This window comes from Passer domesticus, chromosome 6 (genome assembly GCF_036417665.1).
Source record: "Passer domesticus isolate bPasDom1 chromosome 6, bPasDom1.hap1, whole genome shotgun sequence".
NCBI classification, from domain to species: Eukaryota; Metazoa; Chordata; class Aves; order Passeriformes; family Passeridae; genus Passer; species Passer domesticus.
In genome coordinates, this window is record NC_087479.1 from 53121679 (window position 1) to 53135727 (window position 14049).

The following is a 14049-nucleotide window of genomic DNA, read 5'->3' on the forward strand; positions in this document are numbered from 1 at the left end:
CAGAAATTTAAGTGCAAATCAAGGAAAGACTTAAATTTGTGGTGTTTGTGCAATAAAGACTTTTCTTTCTTGCAGAGGAGTAATTTTTATAGCCTTTTGAGACCCAGAGTTGGAGCTCTGAACATGCCCAGTCATTGTCACAGCCATGACAATAAATGGACATAGTTACCTGAGAGCAATGGGCATATTTAGTGGTTCTTACAGATTAACTGCTATTTTTCCCAGCCATTTCCATATTTTCTTCTTTCGAGAAGTGGCAAAATTATCCTTAACTTGGACTAATTTTGTTGCTTTACTTCAGGAGGCCGTGGCAGGTGCATTAAGCAAGGGGACAATTGGTACAGCCCCACGGAGTTCGAGGCCATGGCGGGGCGAGCCAGCAGCAAGGACTGGAAGAGGAGCATCCGCTACGCCGGGCGGCCCCTGCAGTGCCTTATCCACGTAAGGTTAAGTCTGCTCCCTCCTTTCTGCAGGAAGGGGCAGCTGGAGCCAGGTGCTGATGGCACCAGGAGCAGTGCTTGGTTTGGTTGAGGGTCGGTGATGCAGGGGAATTGGTTTTGATATGTCTCAGCACACTGGGGATCTTGTTTATACTGGAAGGAGTTTCTGCAGGGTGAAGCCCAGCCTTGATTGAGCTGTGCCACAGGAATTGAGCTCTCACCTGTGATACTGTAATTTAGTAACCTGATCTCCTTCAATGTCTTTGTCTGCCACACGTCCGTAATTTTCACCACATTCATTATTTGGGTCCTTTATTTGAGTCTCCTGGAGAGCTTGGCATTGCCACTAGGCTGACAGTGGATTTCTGTTTGAGCAGAAATCAAGTCTCAAATTCATATATCCTGGCCTTTGGGTGTGGAAAAGACTTGGTTTTTCTTTTCTCTTCTCTGACCCTCTCACCCCCTTGCCCTGGTGTGGGGGACTGGCCTCTCTGTTACTGTACAGCATCCAGGAGGAAATGGGTACCACTCTGGGAGCCAGCCACATTTTTTTAGCAGGATCAAGGTGTGCTCTGGGTGATTTTGGTGACTCTCATGCTGAACTGGTCACTTCTGATTCCAGGATGGGATCTTAAATCCCCATGCTGCCTCGTGTACTTGTGCTGCGTGCTGTGACGACATGACACTGGTGAGTGGGAGGCTTTACATCCATTAATTTAGGAACTAATTATTTTTGTTGGGCAAATTAACCGGTCAAGCTGTCACAGCCCTGGAGTGAGCAGGTCATGAGTGTCCTGGGAATTGAGTGCCCTGACACATGAGTGTTCAGGGCCAAGTGCTTTGTGCCTGCCTTGTGGAGAAAGGAGATGAGGAACTGCTGGCATTATTGCAGAACAGCCTCAGTAAAACTAAATCATACTTAGTGCCTTTTTTCTTCTTTTTTTAAAAATAATTTTCTAATTAATGCAAAACATCTTTTGGGGATGTCAGTATTATTCATTATTTTGACTCAAATTTCACGATGTTTTGAGTTGGAAAAATATTTTTGTAAAGAAGTAACATTATAATTTTATAATAGATCAATGTTTTAATTTTAAAACTACTTGGGGTTTTTTGTTAGTTGGTTGGAGGTTTGATTTTTTGCTAGTTTGTTTCAAAAATATGTTTTAAGTCCTGAAGCAGAAGACTTTAGCTTGACCTGGTGCTTTGCCTTTCTTTTCTGCTATGAACTGACTGATATGCTTCTTTCCTAGTCTGGAAATTCTTCCTCTCTTCTCCTCCCTCTTCTTCTCTTTTATTCCACCACCTTGGCCAGCAGCTGATTATCTGCCCACTTCTACTCCTTATGTGATAATGGGAAGATATGGGAAGATGTTGAATTTGTGCCTCTTCAGCTGGGTTTAACTTTTTTTTTTTCAAAGTTCTTTTTGTTTGGAAAACTTTTATGCGCTTTGGTCTACTGTAGCAAACCACACATCATCCGTGGGGGTCTGTGCTGCTGTTCCTGGAAAGATGAGAGTAAAACCAAAGTCTCCAAAGAGGTGCCTCAGCTAATGCTTTTTTTTTTTCCCCTTTTTTCTTTTCATTTTCTTTCTGGTGTTTTTCTACCCAGAGTGGCCCTATACGACTCTTTGTGCCATATAAAAGGCGAAAAAAAGAAAATGAAATACCAGCAACTCCAGTGAAGAAGAATTGTTCCAAAAACATCACTCTGCTTCCAGCCACTGCTGCAACTACGTGTAGGTTCTTTTCTCCTGGTAAAAATTGCTTCCTTTCCTTGGAGAGTTGCCCTACTAGGTGTTTTATGCCCCTTGGAACTGTCCAGCTGAGAAAAATGTCCTATTTTTTGGTCACATTCTTTTCATTGGATGACTTTACTGTCTCAGTGTCACTTCCTATTTTATAGGAAGTAACACAGTGTTGCCACATATGAACACAAGTTGAGTAGGAAAAAGTGCAGCTCTAGACCTCCAGGAGACTCAGGTTTAAGCATCATGACATTCTTATGCCGTGAACAGTAGGTTTCATATTTTGTGCTGAGAGAGGTTTGGATTATGTCCTATGCCTGGAATTGTTCAGGGCCAGGTTGGATGGGGCTTGGAGCAGCCTGGTTTAGTAGAAGGTGCCCCTGCCCATGGTAGGATGGTAGAAGGAGATGACCTTAAGGTCCCTTCCAAGCCCAAGCATTTCAGGATTCTGTGGTAATAGTCTATGATTGTATTGCCCTCTGTACCTGCTCTCAGTGGGGAGACAATAATGGGATACTGGCCTGAATCTATAGTGGATTTCAGGTAGATTTTTCACAAATAACAGCTGAGAAAATTCCTGTTGGAATTAGGTTTTGGGAGAGGTTGATCCTTCTCTGCTCTGCCAGAAATCCTCATTCCATCCTCTGAGCTTCTTTGCATCCCTTAGAAACTGGAGTAAGATTTGTGCTATTCCTTGCAAAATAGGCTGGAAGCAGCTGGAATGAAACCCCAAGCCTAAAAGTCGTTAATGAAGGAGGCAGAAGGTGATGCTTTGATCTGCACATCCCTCTCCAACATTCAGCTTTGTTAGTTACTGGTTTGATTGGCAAATTATCTGTGTGAGAACAGGAATTAATTTGCAAGCTGATCCAGCTCACACATCCCCAGTCACATCCATATGTCCTCCTGCTCTTGGCACGCTGGCATCATCTGCACGTAACAGTACAAAGTGAGTCAAGGAGGAAGCAACAGAAATCTAAAAAAAGAACCAAAAAGTAAGATCAGATCATCAGTAGGAGGAGAAACACACAAGGATTCTGCAGAGTTGTTTTATGGCTTTGTTTTTTGTTTTTTTTAGTTCTGAAATAGGTTTAATCTGTATTGGTTTGTTATGTGAGGTGCTGTGAGGCTGCTCGTTCTCTCATGCTGGCACTGGAAGAGAGAACTTCTTGTTTTGGTGGCCAAATACTTTAGCCAGGAATTTGTAGCTACAGTATTTTAAAATTTAATTATTGTGTGCCGCAGAATCAGACCATCACCAATTAATGGTACCAGTTAAATAATCCTCTTTAAAATGGGTTTTAAACATTTGGAAGTCACTCAGGTATAATTATCCAGAAGGATTTTGTGCCTTGTTCCTTGCATTGGCTGAGCACATTCTATCACTTTGTTTAGATAAACAGCTAAAATTGCCCAGCTGTCATGGAATTAGCTGTAATCCACAAGTTGTTACGTTGATTTAAGTAACAACAATCACTCTTGCTAAAATTGTCATAAAGCAGCCAGAAATTGATGGGGTATGTGGCCTCACTGAATCTTTATGGGAAGTGTTAAGTTATGGTTCATAAAATAACTGAAAAGGTGGTGATTTGGGAGGTATTAGGCTGTAAATTAACATTTTAGCCTTGTGCCCCCAGAGCCTTGGAAGGACAGCAGAGCCTTCAGAAACCCACTGGGGCTTTTATTCCCATTTCCAACTGCACTGGTCACAGGTGTGATCCAAACTGGGTTATCCCAGGCTGGTGATCTGTGAGTCCCCTGAGCTTGGATGGTGCAGCACAGGGATATCAACAAACATCTGGGCAGGCATGTCCTCTGCACTGAGTGTTAATTATGAAAGTGCTTTAATGTTTCCAGTCACCGTGACTCCCTCTGGACAGATCACAACCTCCGGGGCGCTGACCTTCGACCGCGCGTCCACCGTGGAGGCCACGGCCATCATCTCAGAGAGCCCAGCACAGGGGGATGTTTTCACTGGAGCCACTGGTAAGAGCTCAGGGGTCTCCTAGACAGCTGTGGGGAGGAGGAAAAGAGGTTTGGATGCCCACTGCTGTAGGAAGGAACATCTTCAATGCAACTCAAAGGATTTATTTATTGAAGGAGACACTGCGTAAGGCACCATCCTTCCTGTGAAATAATTTCAGCAGTTTGAAATCTTAGCAGTTGCACCAAAGGAGAAGCTTTGTCCAGGTGTGGCAGCTGCTAATGTTCACCTTTGCTGAGTTCCTAGGATTTATGTTCACTTTTTACTCCTCATTTAACCTAAAATACTACCAAGAAAACCCAAACTAGGTGAGGGTTGAAATGGAGTGAAAAGTGCCAGGATAAGTCAAACAAAATATAAATGCATGACATACATTTTGGTTCTCTCAGTTTGAATCGTGCTGTGGGTTGTGAGCTCTCCTGGGGGAATGATCTTGCTCCAAGAACCAGACTTTGGAGCCCTGTGATGATTGTGGATATTTCAGTGTGTGAGATGGAACCAAGGAACCTGTGGCTCTAAAGGTGAAAGCAGAGCATGGTGGAGCCAGGACCAGGATTCCTTGCTTGCTGACTGTGTGAGATCCTGCTGCTGTTTCACATTTTCAACCCTTGGGAATTACCATGGAGTGTAGGAACTTGTATAAAACATAAAAACATAGGGGTGAATGCAGTGTAAGATAAACACCTGCCAGGTGTGTTAGTGACTCCCAAGGCCCTTGTTCTCCTGCAGTTCAGGACACCAACGTTCAGCAGCCTTGCCGGGTGTCTCATCCAGAGCCTCACTATCCCAGTTACCAGGACAACTGCCAGATCTCACCTTTCCCTGAGGCTGCACTGCCAACGTCGCATCCCAAAATCGGTACGTTTGCTCTCACTGTGCTTCAGTTTCCTCCCATCTCTCTCAACAAAGGTAAAGATTAGGGCAGAAAATTAAACTTTGCTCTATTTTGCTTGTGAGTTTTACAGAAGCTAAGATTTCAACAAGCAGGTTTCCCTGTTGTGGGAAGTTTTTCATTCTTTATTAAGTGTTTTGATTTATTGATTCTGCCAGAGGCGGCTGCTGTGATTCTTCATCATGAGCTGTCTTGCATTCCCTGCCTTTCCTAAAGTTCTTGCTTGCAGACTTTTGTCCTCTTTGGGCACTGTGGCTGAACAATTATTTAGTGTTCAATCTGAGGAGAGCAAACTCAATTAAAATCATGCCACAGAAGGTTTTCTAGACATCCTCACATGGCTTTATCACTCCAGTGGTGCATGCTGGGGATACTTTTGGCCAGGTTTGGTGTCAGTTTTCAGTCCTCTCTGTATGACCCTTATTTATTTAGTTGGAGCGGCACAGGATGTTCCTAGTCTCCAGAGTCAGATCTTCTTGTGTTTAAGACTTAGTCAGACCTTGTTGTTACTAATTAAACATTGATTGTTTTTTCACCAGTGAATACTTTCTCTTGTCTGATGTACTTGTGCCAAAATGAGGAATCGGAATTCCTGTTTGATGCGGTATCAAATGCATGCAGGGATAAATATTGTGCTGGAAATGGAGAGTGGGAAAGGCTCTTATGCAAACAGACATTGATAAAAAAGACTGGTTTATCACATACTCATATCTAAGTGCAAATAGTCCCACGCCACTTGTGTGCAAATTCATTAAAATTGCTGTTTAATTAAAGGTATTTTGAGATAAGAAGTCTGCACCACCCTGAGGCTGGTGGTACCTTCTTTGTACCAGTAGAGAATTCAGTGAGGAATGTTGAGGTCAGTGTTGGTAGATGTGAATGTCTTGGACTGAATTTTATGGCAGATGGTGAGTATTTATTGCTAGAATTACATTTTGGAAAAGTAAAGCCAGGTAACATTTCTTTCTGGAATGTTACCTAAGCTGAGCTTACACTGTGTATGTTGGAGTTCCTGGGTCTGGATTTAATTTCATCCTACCCTGATCTCCCAGTGTAAACCTAATGTGAAAAGTAGCTGGTTCAGTGACACAGTAACTGCTGGGTTATTAAAGGCTTCCTCACCCGTGGTTTTAGGAAGTCCCTGTTTGGAATACACTCACTTGGAGGTAATGGTGACTAACTGGGGTTAAGTCCAGTGTCTGGCCAGGGTTATGTAAATGTCAGAATTCAAGAAGCACAGAGAGTGTGATGTGGATCAGTACTTGAGTTTTGTGGTTTGCAACCTGAGAATTGACATCTGGGTAGGATCATCAGGATGTTTCTGTAAAGTATTGAGTCACTGAGTGACTTACTCTAACCTTACCTAGCCATGGCTGAGGGAAATATTGTTGGCAGTGGTGGAGGAGTTCCTGGGAATGCTGCTTTCACTGCATCATGGTGCTTCCACAGCAGTGCTGGGAGGTGTTAAACTCTTCCCAGAGTTTAACACTTCCCAGCAAGAGGAGGTGTTCTTGTTCTGTCCAGGTCAAGAGGAGGCATTCTTGTTCTGTAGGTTTGAGAATGCCCATGGGCTTGTTCTGCACAGATCTGCACTTGATGTTGCAGAAGGAATGATCTGTTTAAGAAAAACTTTCCTGGACTGGAAATTCTGCAAACCATATTTTAAAAAAGAAACCAAACAGCACAGAAAAACCACAAAACCCAACACACCACCACCACTTTACGGAAATGAAACACCCTAACTGTCTGTGTATTCCCTTTTGTTCCTTATGCCCAGTGTTGACCTCTCTGCCTGCCCTGGCAGTGCCCCCCACGACGCCCACCAAAGCCATGTCGCCGTCGGTGGTGAACGGGCTGGAGGTGACGGAGCAGCGGAGCTGGCTCTACCTGGAGGAGATGGTCAATTCCCTGCTCAGCACGGCACAGCAGCTGAAGACTCTGATTGAGCAGGCCAAGCAGGCCAGCTCCTCCTTCCGCGAGGCTGCTGTCACACAGGCCAAGATCCAGGCTGATGTGGAGAGGAAAGAGGTAACGGTGCCACAGAGGCTCAGCCATGGGCACCTTTGGGGCTGAGTGGTGAGCAGAGTCGTTTCTGGCTGGAGCAGCGATACTGGAAATTGTTTCTCCAAGCCTTGAAAGCAATGTTAGCAAGAGAAATCTTCCCAAGTTATTTGTATGCTGGGGAAAGGAATAAAGTTCTCTGGGATTCCAGGAGCTGCAGGGGGTTGTATAGATTGTTTGGTGTCGCAATCCTGAGCTCTCCCATCAGCTGTCCATAAATTGATGGGATGTGGGCCCTGAGTCCTGGTCTGAGGAAGCTGGTGAGTGTTCATCAGTCAGGTGAGCTGGGCTTTCAATAGCATATGTGGAACAGCTTATCCCAGAGTTTATGGTGAAGTGTGCTGTCCCAAGGTAAAAGAGGGAGTCAGGGAGGATTCTTTTTGATAGATTTCTCAGATGAAAATAAAACACAAACGCGGCAATGTTATATCTGAATATAAAGAAGGGTAAGCATCCTACTGAAGGGGGATAGAAAAGGGAGCAGAGAGGAGAAAAGAGACGGAGAAAGAAACAGAAGACAGGGACAGCGTTACCACAAGAACACCGGTGCTGTCAGCGCCAGCTCAGGAGGCGGAGTGGAGTGTGCGTGTTGCAAGGCGTGGCGAGCCCCCGCGGCTTTTCTGAGCGCTTGGGCGCAATCTTCACCCGGCGGCGGCGGCTGCGGGCTCGGGGTGGCTGCAGGGGCAGCTGCGAGCTTGTCTGGGTGCTGGTGACACGGGCTGGTGCTGTGGCGGGTCGGTGGGGCGGGCAGCGCAAGCACAGCGGCGGCGGTCGCGGCTGGGAAACACGGTGGGGGCAGCCGGCTGCGGCCGCGCCCCGCCGGGCACGCCGCGGAGCGCTAGGTCGTCGCGGCAGTGAGCTGGTTCGCGGAAGCAGTGAAGCAGGGCCAAGCAGGTAGGGGCAGGGAAGCAGGACCACAGGGAGGAAAAGGTATGGGGTGGGGCGGGAGAAGGGCCAGGGTGAGCCTCCGAGCGAGCCCCTGATGCCTCCAAGAGACCCAAAGCAAAATGGCTCGCCATTTTGTCGCAGTTAGGTGCTTTTATTTGCTAAGGCTCCTTCCACAGCCCGACTTCCCAGCCATTCTTCGTGGGCATCCGGGCCTTTGCCCCACTGGCAAGTGGGGTGGGTCACTGACAGCTTGGTCGTGGAGGTTTTTTCTGCCCTGATTGGCTGCCAGGCGAAGCCCTCGCAGGAACAGGGTTGCCAGTACACGTAGACAGCCCTTGCAGAAATTCTTGTCCTCATGTGTAACACAGGTCGAACCATAAATAAAAATCAGATTGATCCCTCTAGAAAAGATAAGCAGTAAAGTTTAGAGGTGTTTTGCTGAGAACTGTGCAAGCAAAGCTGACTTACACAAGTCCTGTGGTAGGACTGGCAGGCTGCCTGGCCTCACAGGAGCCTTGACTGGTTCCCATCTTCTCTCTGTTGTGGACAGGGATTGTCCACAATGACCGCCCTCTTCTCCCTGCTCTTCTCTGTAACTGATGCATGATAGGGATCTTGGATCCTTCTGACCACCAGCTCATGCATACACCCAAGTATAGCTTCATACTGAAGGTGCTCTCCCTTTCCCAGTGATCTGCACCTCATGTGAACTGGGGAGAGAGGAGGGGGGCAGTGTTGGAACTGGTGTCACCATCAGTAGCTGCTGAAGTCCTCCCCAAACACCATTTTCCTGCTGGTGCCATCAGCATTGTGCTAATGTCAGCTTTCCACTGAATCCATAGGCATGTGTGCAGCGACAGGCCTGGAAGAGAGGTGTGGGAAGACTTTGCTGGAAGCTGAGGACCTCTAGGACAGTCCTTGCAGCCTCTTTGATATTCTTTGCCGTGTTGGCTCTGCTAAACTCTCCCGTACGATGCATCTTTGATGTGCAGGTGTGTGATATGTTGGGAGTCTAATCCTTCCCTGCCTCCCTCCTGCAGAACAGGTGCCAGTGCTGCTGCCTAGGTTTGGGCTGGCTCCTGCTGGAAAGCTGCACAGAGTGTGGGACACTGAGATATTGCAAGCTTTGGCACAGTTCAGTGATAAACATCTGCTTTTGTTAGCTTCACTCTGCTTTTTTTTTTCCAGTCTATGTGCATCTTCCCTTTGGTTTATCCTCGCGGTGGTTTCTGGAATGGTTGTTCAGTCCCTTCTCCACACCCTCTGACCCAAAACCAGCTCTCTTTGGTGTTCTTCTAGTTACTTGTCCTGGGAATGGGAGTGAGAATCCCTCCTGTGTATGGATTAAAGCTGACTTGACATGGGAAGGATAAGCACATGATTTCCGGAGAAAACCCCTTTCCCAGGATCTGCTGCATGCCCAGTTACACCACTTGTGTCTCACCATTCTCAGTGTGTAAAGGGGACCTCCACACTTGTGCACTGTGGTGAAACCACATACTCATGGTAGTATTTTTTTATCATCCAGACAATTCTAAGCTGTGCTGGCTGCTGGAACCATCCAGGCAGTATCAATAGTAGCTATCTCTGAATTAATTCCTGCTTGTGAACTCTATATTTGGACAAAACTCTGTGTTCCTGGATACAGGGAAGCAATTACATTAAAGGTCAAAGAATTGTCTCTCTGCTTTTGTGTTGGTCAGAGGGCCTTTCCCTATTTCCTAGTGGTTTGTAATGTGAGGCTCTTTCCCACTCCCAAGGATGTGTGTGGTCCCATGGCTTTTTGGGCAGTTAATGTATATGAGAGGCAGACAGAGAGGCCGTTGTGCCCTTCAGATAGGGGATTTTTTCTGGACCATTTTAATACAAAGGAAATTGGTGCTTAATTATCACTTAGTTTGTTCCGCTGATAGAACTTCCAAGGGTGAGCAAACAGGGGGAGCCTTTCCTGGTAGTGTCGTTGTGTTGGAGCTGCAGAGCAAGGATGGGCCACAGATGAGATGATAACAGAGCTGCAGACTCAGCTCTTCCTGGAAGAGTGACTTAGTACAGAGCAGTATTGTAGAGATCTGATAGAAACAGGCTGGTTCCCAGCTGGATACATGAACTTAGGTGCCTCGTTGTATGTTACACATCACCCCCTATAGTGTGTTTCGGTATTATATTTATTTAATGAGCTTTGGAGTAATTAAATAGCACAAACGAGCTGTCCTGCTCCCACAGAGCAGCAGTTAGGTTGCCTTAGCTTTAAATAGCAGGGGCTGTGCTCTGTGCTGGGCAGTGTCAGTGCTTGTGGGACTCACACAGCTCTGAAGTGAGGGGTTTGCACTCTGCCTCCCTCCTGGTACCATCTCAGCCCTGTGTCAGGGGCTGGGGACATCCTTATCCCTTCTGAAGGAACTGTTCCAAGTGCTGGAGATAAAGGCTTCACCAGCAGGGAGGTTTTAGTATAATTTAGTATTTTGGCAGTTCTGACATGCACTCAGTTGCTCTCTTTGTACTTCTTAATTTCTGTAAATTTGTTTGAGGGTCACGGTTTGTTGGGCAAATTTCAAGACTGAGGATCTGCTTCAAATTTTGTTTCCATCTTTCCCACAAGGGATTTTGATGCCCCTGGGTAAGTCCTTGGCCTCACTGTGCCTCAGATGAAAATAACAATTCCTTCCCAGAGAGCTCATGTGCAAGTTTGCAAAGTGTTATGATCCTCTAAGTAAGGTTACATTTGTGTTACTTAGAAGTCCTGGGGAATGATATCCCAAAAGAAAAGCAAACCATGGGCCCTCGAGCTCCATGTTTCTGTGAACTTCCAAAATGCATCATGATATTGCAAAAAATGGAACTATGGATAGATTTATAAGATTTTTCTGCATTGCAGCATTTTGTGTGGGATTTGTTAAATAGAACTGCTCTGCTTGGATTTCATGTGGCTGTTAAGAAACAGTTCTGGAGTATCAATAGCAATTAGGCTGTGGATGAGTATCTGATCCCCTGGTTAATATCTCCATGTTGGCTTTACTGCATTTTTTTGTAAGGAAAGACATTTAGGAATTTAGGGTGAGTGGGGTAGCAGAGGCTTGGTGTCTCTTGCAATAGATATTTGACATTTGCAGATCAGGCCCAAAATTAAGAGATTAAAGGCAAGACTGACATGTTGGTGGGCTTGGGCAATGTAATTTTTCTGAGTGTGTATTAATCCATTGTTTATATCAGAAAAACTTTAGGATGGGGACATTACACATACTCACTAAATTCTGTGCCAGAATTACTGGGGAATAATGAGGAGATTCAGGAAATGCATTCACTGTATTTTCTGTATAAGTTGAAGAGAATGAGTGTTGAAATCCCACAAATATTTTAATTGGAATAGCCCTCTGTAAGGCAGAGATGCTTCTGGATCCCTGCCCGTTTGAAAGCAAGGTGGAAAATTAAATCAGCAAACAGCTGGGGCATCTGAATGCTTTTTTAGAAAGATTAAACCAGTTCAGGGCTGGAGAGTATGAAATTAATCTAAAAAGGGTTGGACAGTTAAGAAATATGTCTCTGGTCAGCAACCAGTGGCTTGTGTACTCCAAACTATCAGTGATACTCTTGGGAACTGGAGATTCTGGGTTTTGTGGAGCTGTTTCTATGAGAGTTCTGAATGTGTCTGGCTTGTTCCTCTCTCTTATCACACCTTTTCCTTCTCCATGGTTTGTGCATGGCTGGAATTGCCTTGTCAAATATGGCAAAACCAAATCACACCATTGGCAGGCCACAGCAAGAGGTTTCTCTGCCTCTGCCTCCATCTGCCTGGAATTTTTTAACTTAATTTCTGTCACAGTAATATCAAGGTTTTGAATATCAAGGTTGTGGTTTCACAGGAGAATAAATACTGTGCTCTCAGGTCATACATTTGTAAATTAAGCCTTTAATCTCCTTATGTGTTGAGTCAACTCCTGGATGAAACTGCTTGGCCTGGAGGAAGGGGTTCAGCTTTTTTTGGACTTTTTAACTGTTCCAAATACATTTAAGCCAGGGCTAGCACGTAATTAATTTGGGGTTGGGTTTGGATGCCATTGGTTTGGGACTTCTGTCCCCCATTGCTGAGCGTGTTGCTACTGGAACAGGTACAGCAGCACCTGGTTGGGCTTGAGTTGGTGTGAAGTGATTCTGCCAGGCAGCCAAAGTGGACTCTGATCACCTCCAGAGGACTGATGGAGTCACAACTTGTTCTGCAGCCCTCTCACTCTTCTGTTTCAAGGAGGAGTAATGATTATGGTTAAGTGTTGCTCCTGAAGTCTAAGGTGTGTTAATTTTGTTTGGTTTTTTTTCCCCCCTAATCCTTTCTGGTGGGCTGTACCTTCCCTCCAGACACCTTTGCCTCTTTGTGAATGAGGATCACTGGACTTGACCCAAAATTTGGTTCTGGAATGTGCCACTTGGTCCTGTTACCTGGGCATTTTCCTTGTGTTTCCTGTGCTTATTTCCCAGTTCCCATGTGTGTGGGGGGGTGTTGCAGTTAAACCCCCCCATTTTAAGGACAAGTGTGTGGCTGGATGGAATGGGGAGCTGGGCTTGGAGGAAGTGCTGTACTGAACTGGCAGTTTGTCACCTCAGGCCGTTTTCTCACAGGCTCCTTGCCCTGTCTCCACATCAGGTGACAGTGTCCTCTTAGAAGTGAGCAGTGAGGGGTCACCCTGTCCTCTTGCAACTGCAGTGTGGGGCTGGGCAGACACAGCTCAGCATGGGGACCCTCCATCCCAGCACCCTTTCCAACCCCTCACGTTGTGCTCCAGCTGGGAAATTACATGTCTGATGTGTTTTCCTTGCAGCAATACCAGAGCCAGTTATTCCAACAAACAGAGGATGTGGATGGGAAGACAGAAATCATCATCAAGGTAGGCTGGGGATGTCTCATGTTGTGAAGAGCCTTTTGGTCTTTGTCAAAGACTCAGAGGTTTTGTCGTTGCTGTGGAATCCTGTGCTCTGTGTCTGGCCTTCTGGAAAAGATCTGAGCCCTTCCTAGTAGGGCCAGTGCTCCAAGCAGTGTCTCCCCTTTCCCAAGCATTCCAGTTTTCTGTGCTCCTTCACCTGGCCAGATTCATCAGTCTCCCTTACCTCAGAGTGGTGGTGCTGCAGCTCTGGTGGGTGGCTGTCACAGAGCTGTGACAGGAAGAGAATTTGCTTCCTTTCTGTCCTGTGAGCTGGTTTTCATAACTCCACAATTTCCTCTGGCTTTTGGAGTGGGAGTTAGTTCTGGACCCATGACTGAAGGCCTTAGAGCTGTGTTACTCAGTTCTCTTTCATATCTGCAGGTACAACCATGCCCCATGTATTTTCCACATTTTCCAATAGCTGTACAGGTTACAAACAGCCCCAGTAAAGTGACCCTGCAGGGCAGGCTTTGCAAGTCCCAAATCACAGCTTTAAGCCATTTTTGCTGTCCCAAATCCACAGCTGCACATCAGGAGCACAAACACAGTTCAGTCTCACCAGCTGTTCGCTGCAGGTACATGGAAAGGTGTGAGAGGGGGTGTTAATCAGAGCACTGATTTTTGGGCTGGTTTTGCTCAAAGAGAGAAGAAGCCTGGAGGAGCTGATGAGCCCACAATACTTTCACAGCCCAGCAACACTTCCTGTCACTGCTGCTGATGTGCTAATGATTTGTCAGGCATTTAATGAGCTGGAAGTGGAATGCTCTGTGAAGTGCTTATTTTGGTGGCAGTTCAATGATGTTTCCACCTAAATATACAGGTTATGTTAATTGATGTCACTAAAATAAGATTAAAGCGATAGACACAAAAACATCACTTAAAAAGCAGGTGTGATTTTTCACCTGTGTATCCTATCTCACCTTGCTTCTGGATTTAAATCCTGGCTTCTGTTAGAGCCTTCTTAATTTGAGTCCTGTTTTCCTCTTGATACACTCCTTATGTAGTCATGACTGGAAAGTACCAAGGAACGTATCCCGTAGGAGCAGATGCCTTTTTCCTCTCTAAAACAAGGGGAAAATGCAGTAGGTATTTTCTCCTGAAGGGTCCCATCTGTATTCTTAGT

General features: G+C 45.8%; 1 protein-coding gene across 3 annotated transcripts in view; it reads left to right on the plus strand.

The window, feature by feature from the left end:
• DEAF1 (DEAF1 transcription factor) overlaps positions 1–14049 on the plus strand; it is a 28757-nt gene that overhangs the window by 3326 nt on the left and 11382 nt on the right. For 2 of the 3 annotated variants that reach the window (XM_064425657.1, XM_064425655.1), the window contains exons 5-12: positions 302–441; positions 1063–1128; positions 2053–2179; positions 4046–4174; positions 4902–5030; positions 6842–7092; positions 8856–9005; positions 12825–12890. In XM_064425657.1, coding sequence (XP_064281727.1) covers positions 364–441; positions 1063–1128; positions 2053–2179; positions 4046–4174; positions 4902–5030; positions 6842–7092; positions 8856–9005; positions 12825–12890 — 996 coding nt within the window. In that variant the 5' untranslated portion in view covers positions 302–363. The remainder of the gene's footprint in view (positions 1–301; positions 442–1062; positions 1129–2052; positions 2180–4045; positions 4175–4901; positions 5031–6841; positions 7093–8855; positions 9006–12824; positions 12891–14049) is intronic. The other variant, XM_064425656.1, reaches the window with a different exon arrangement.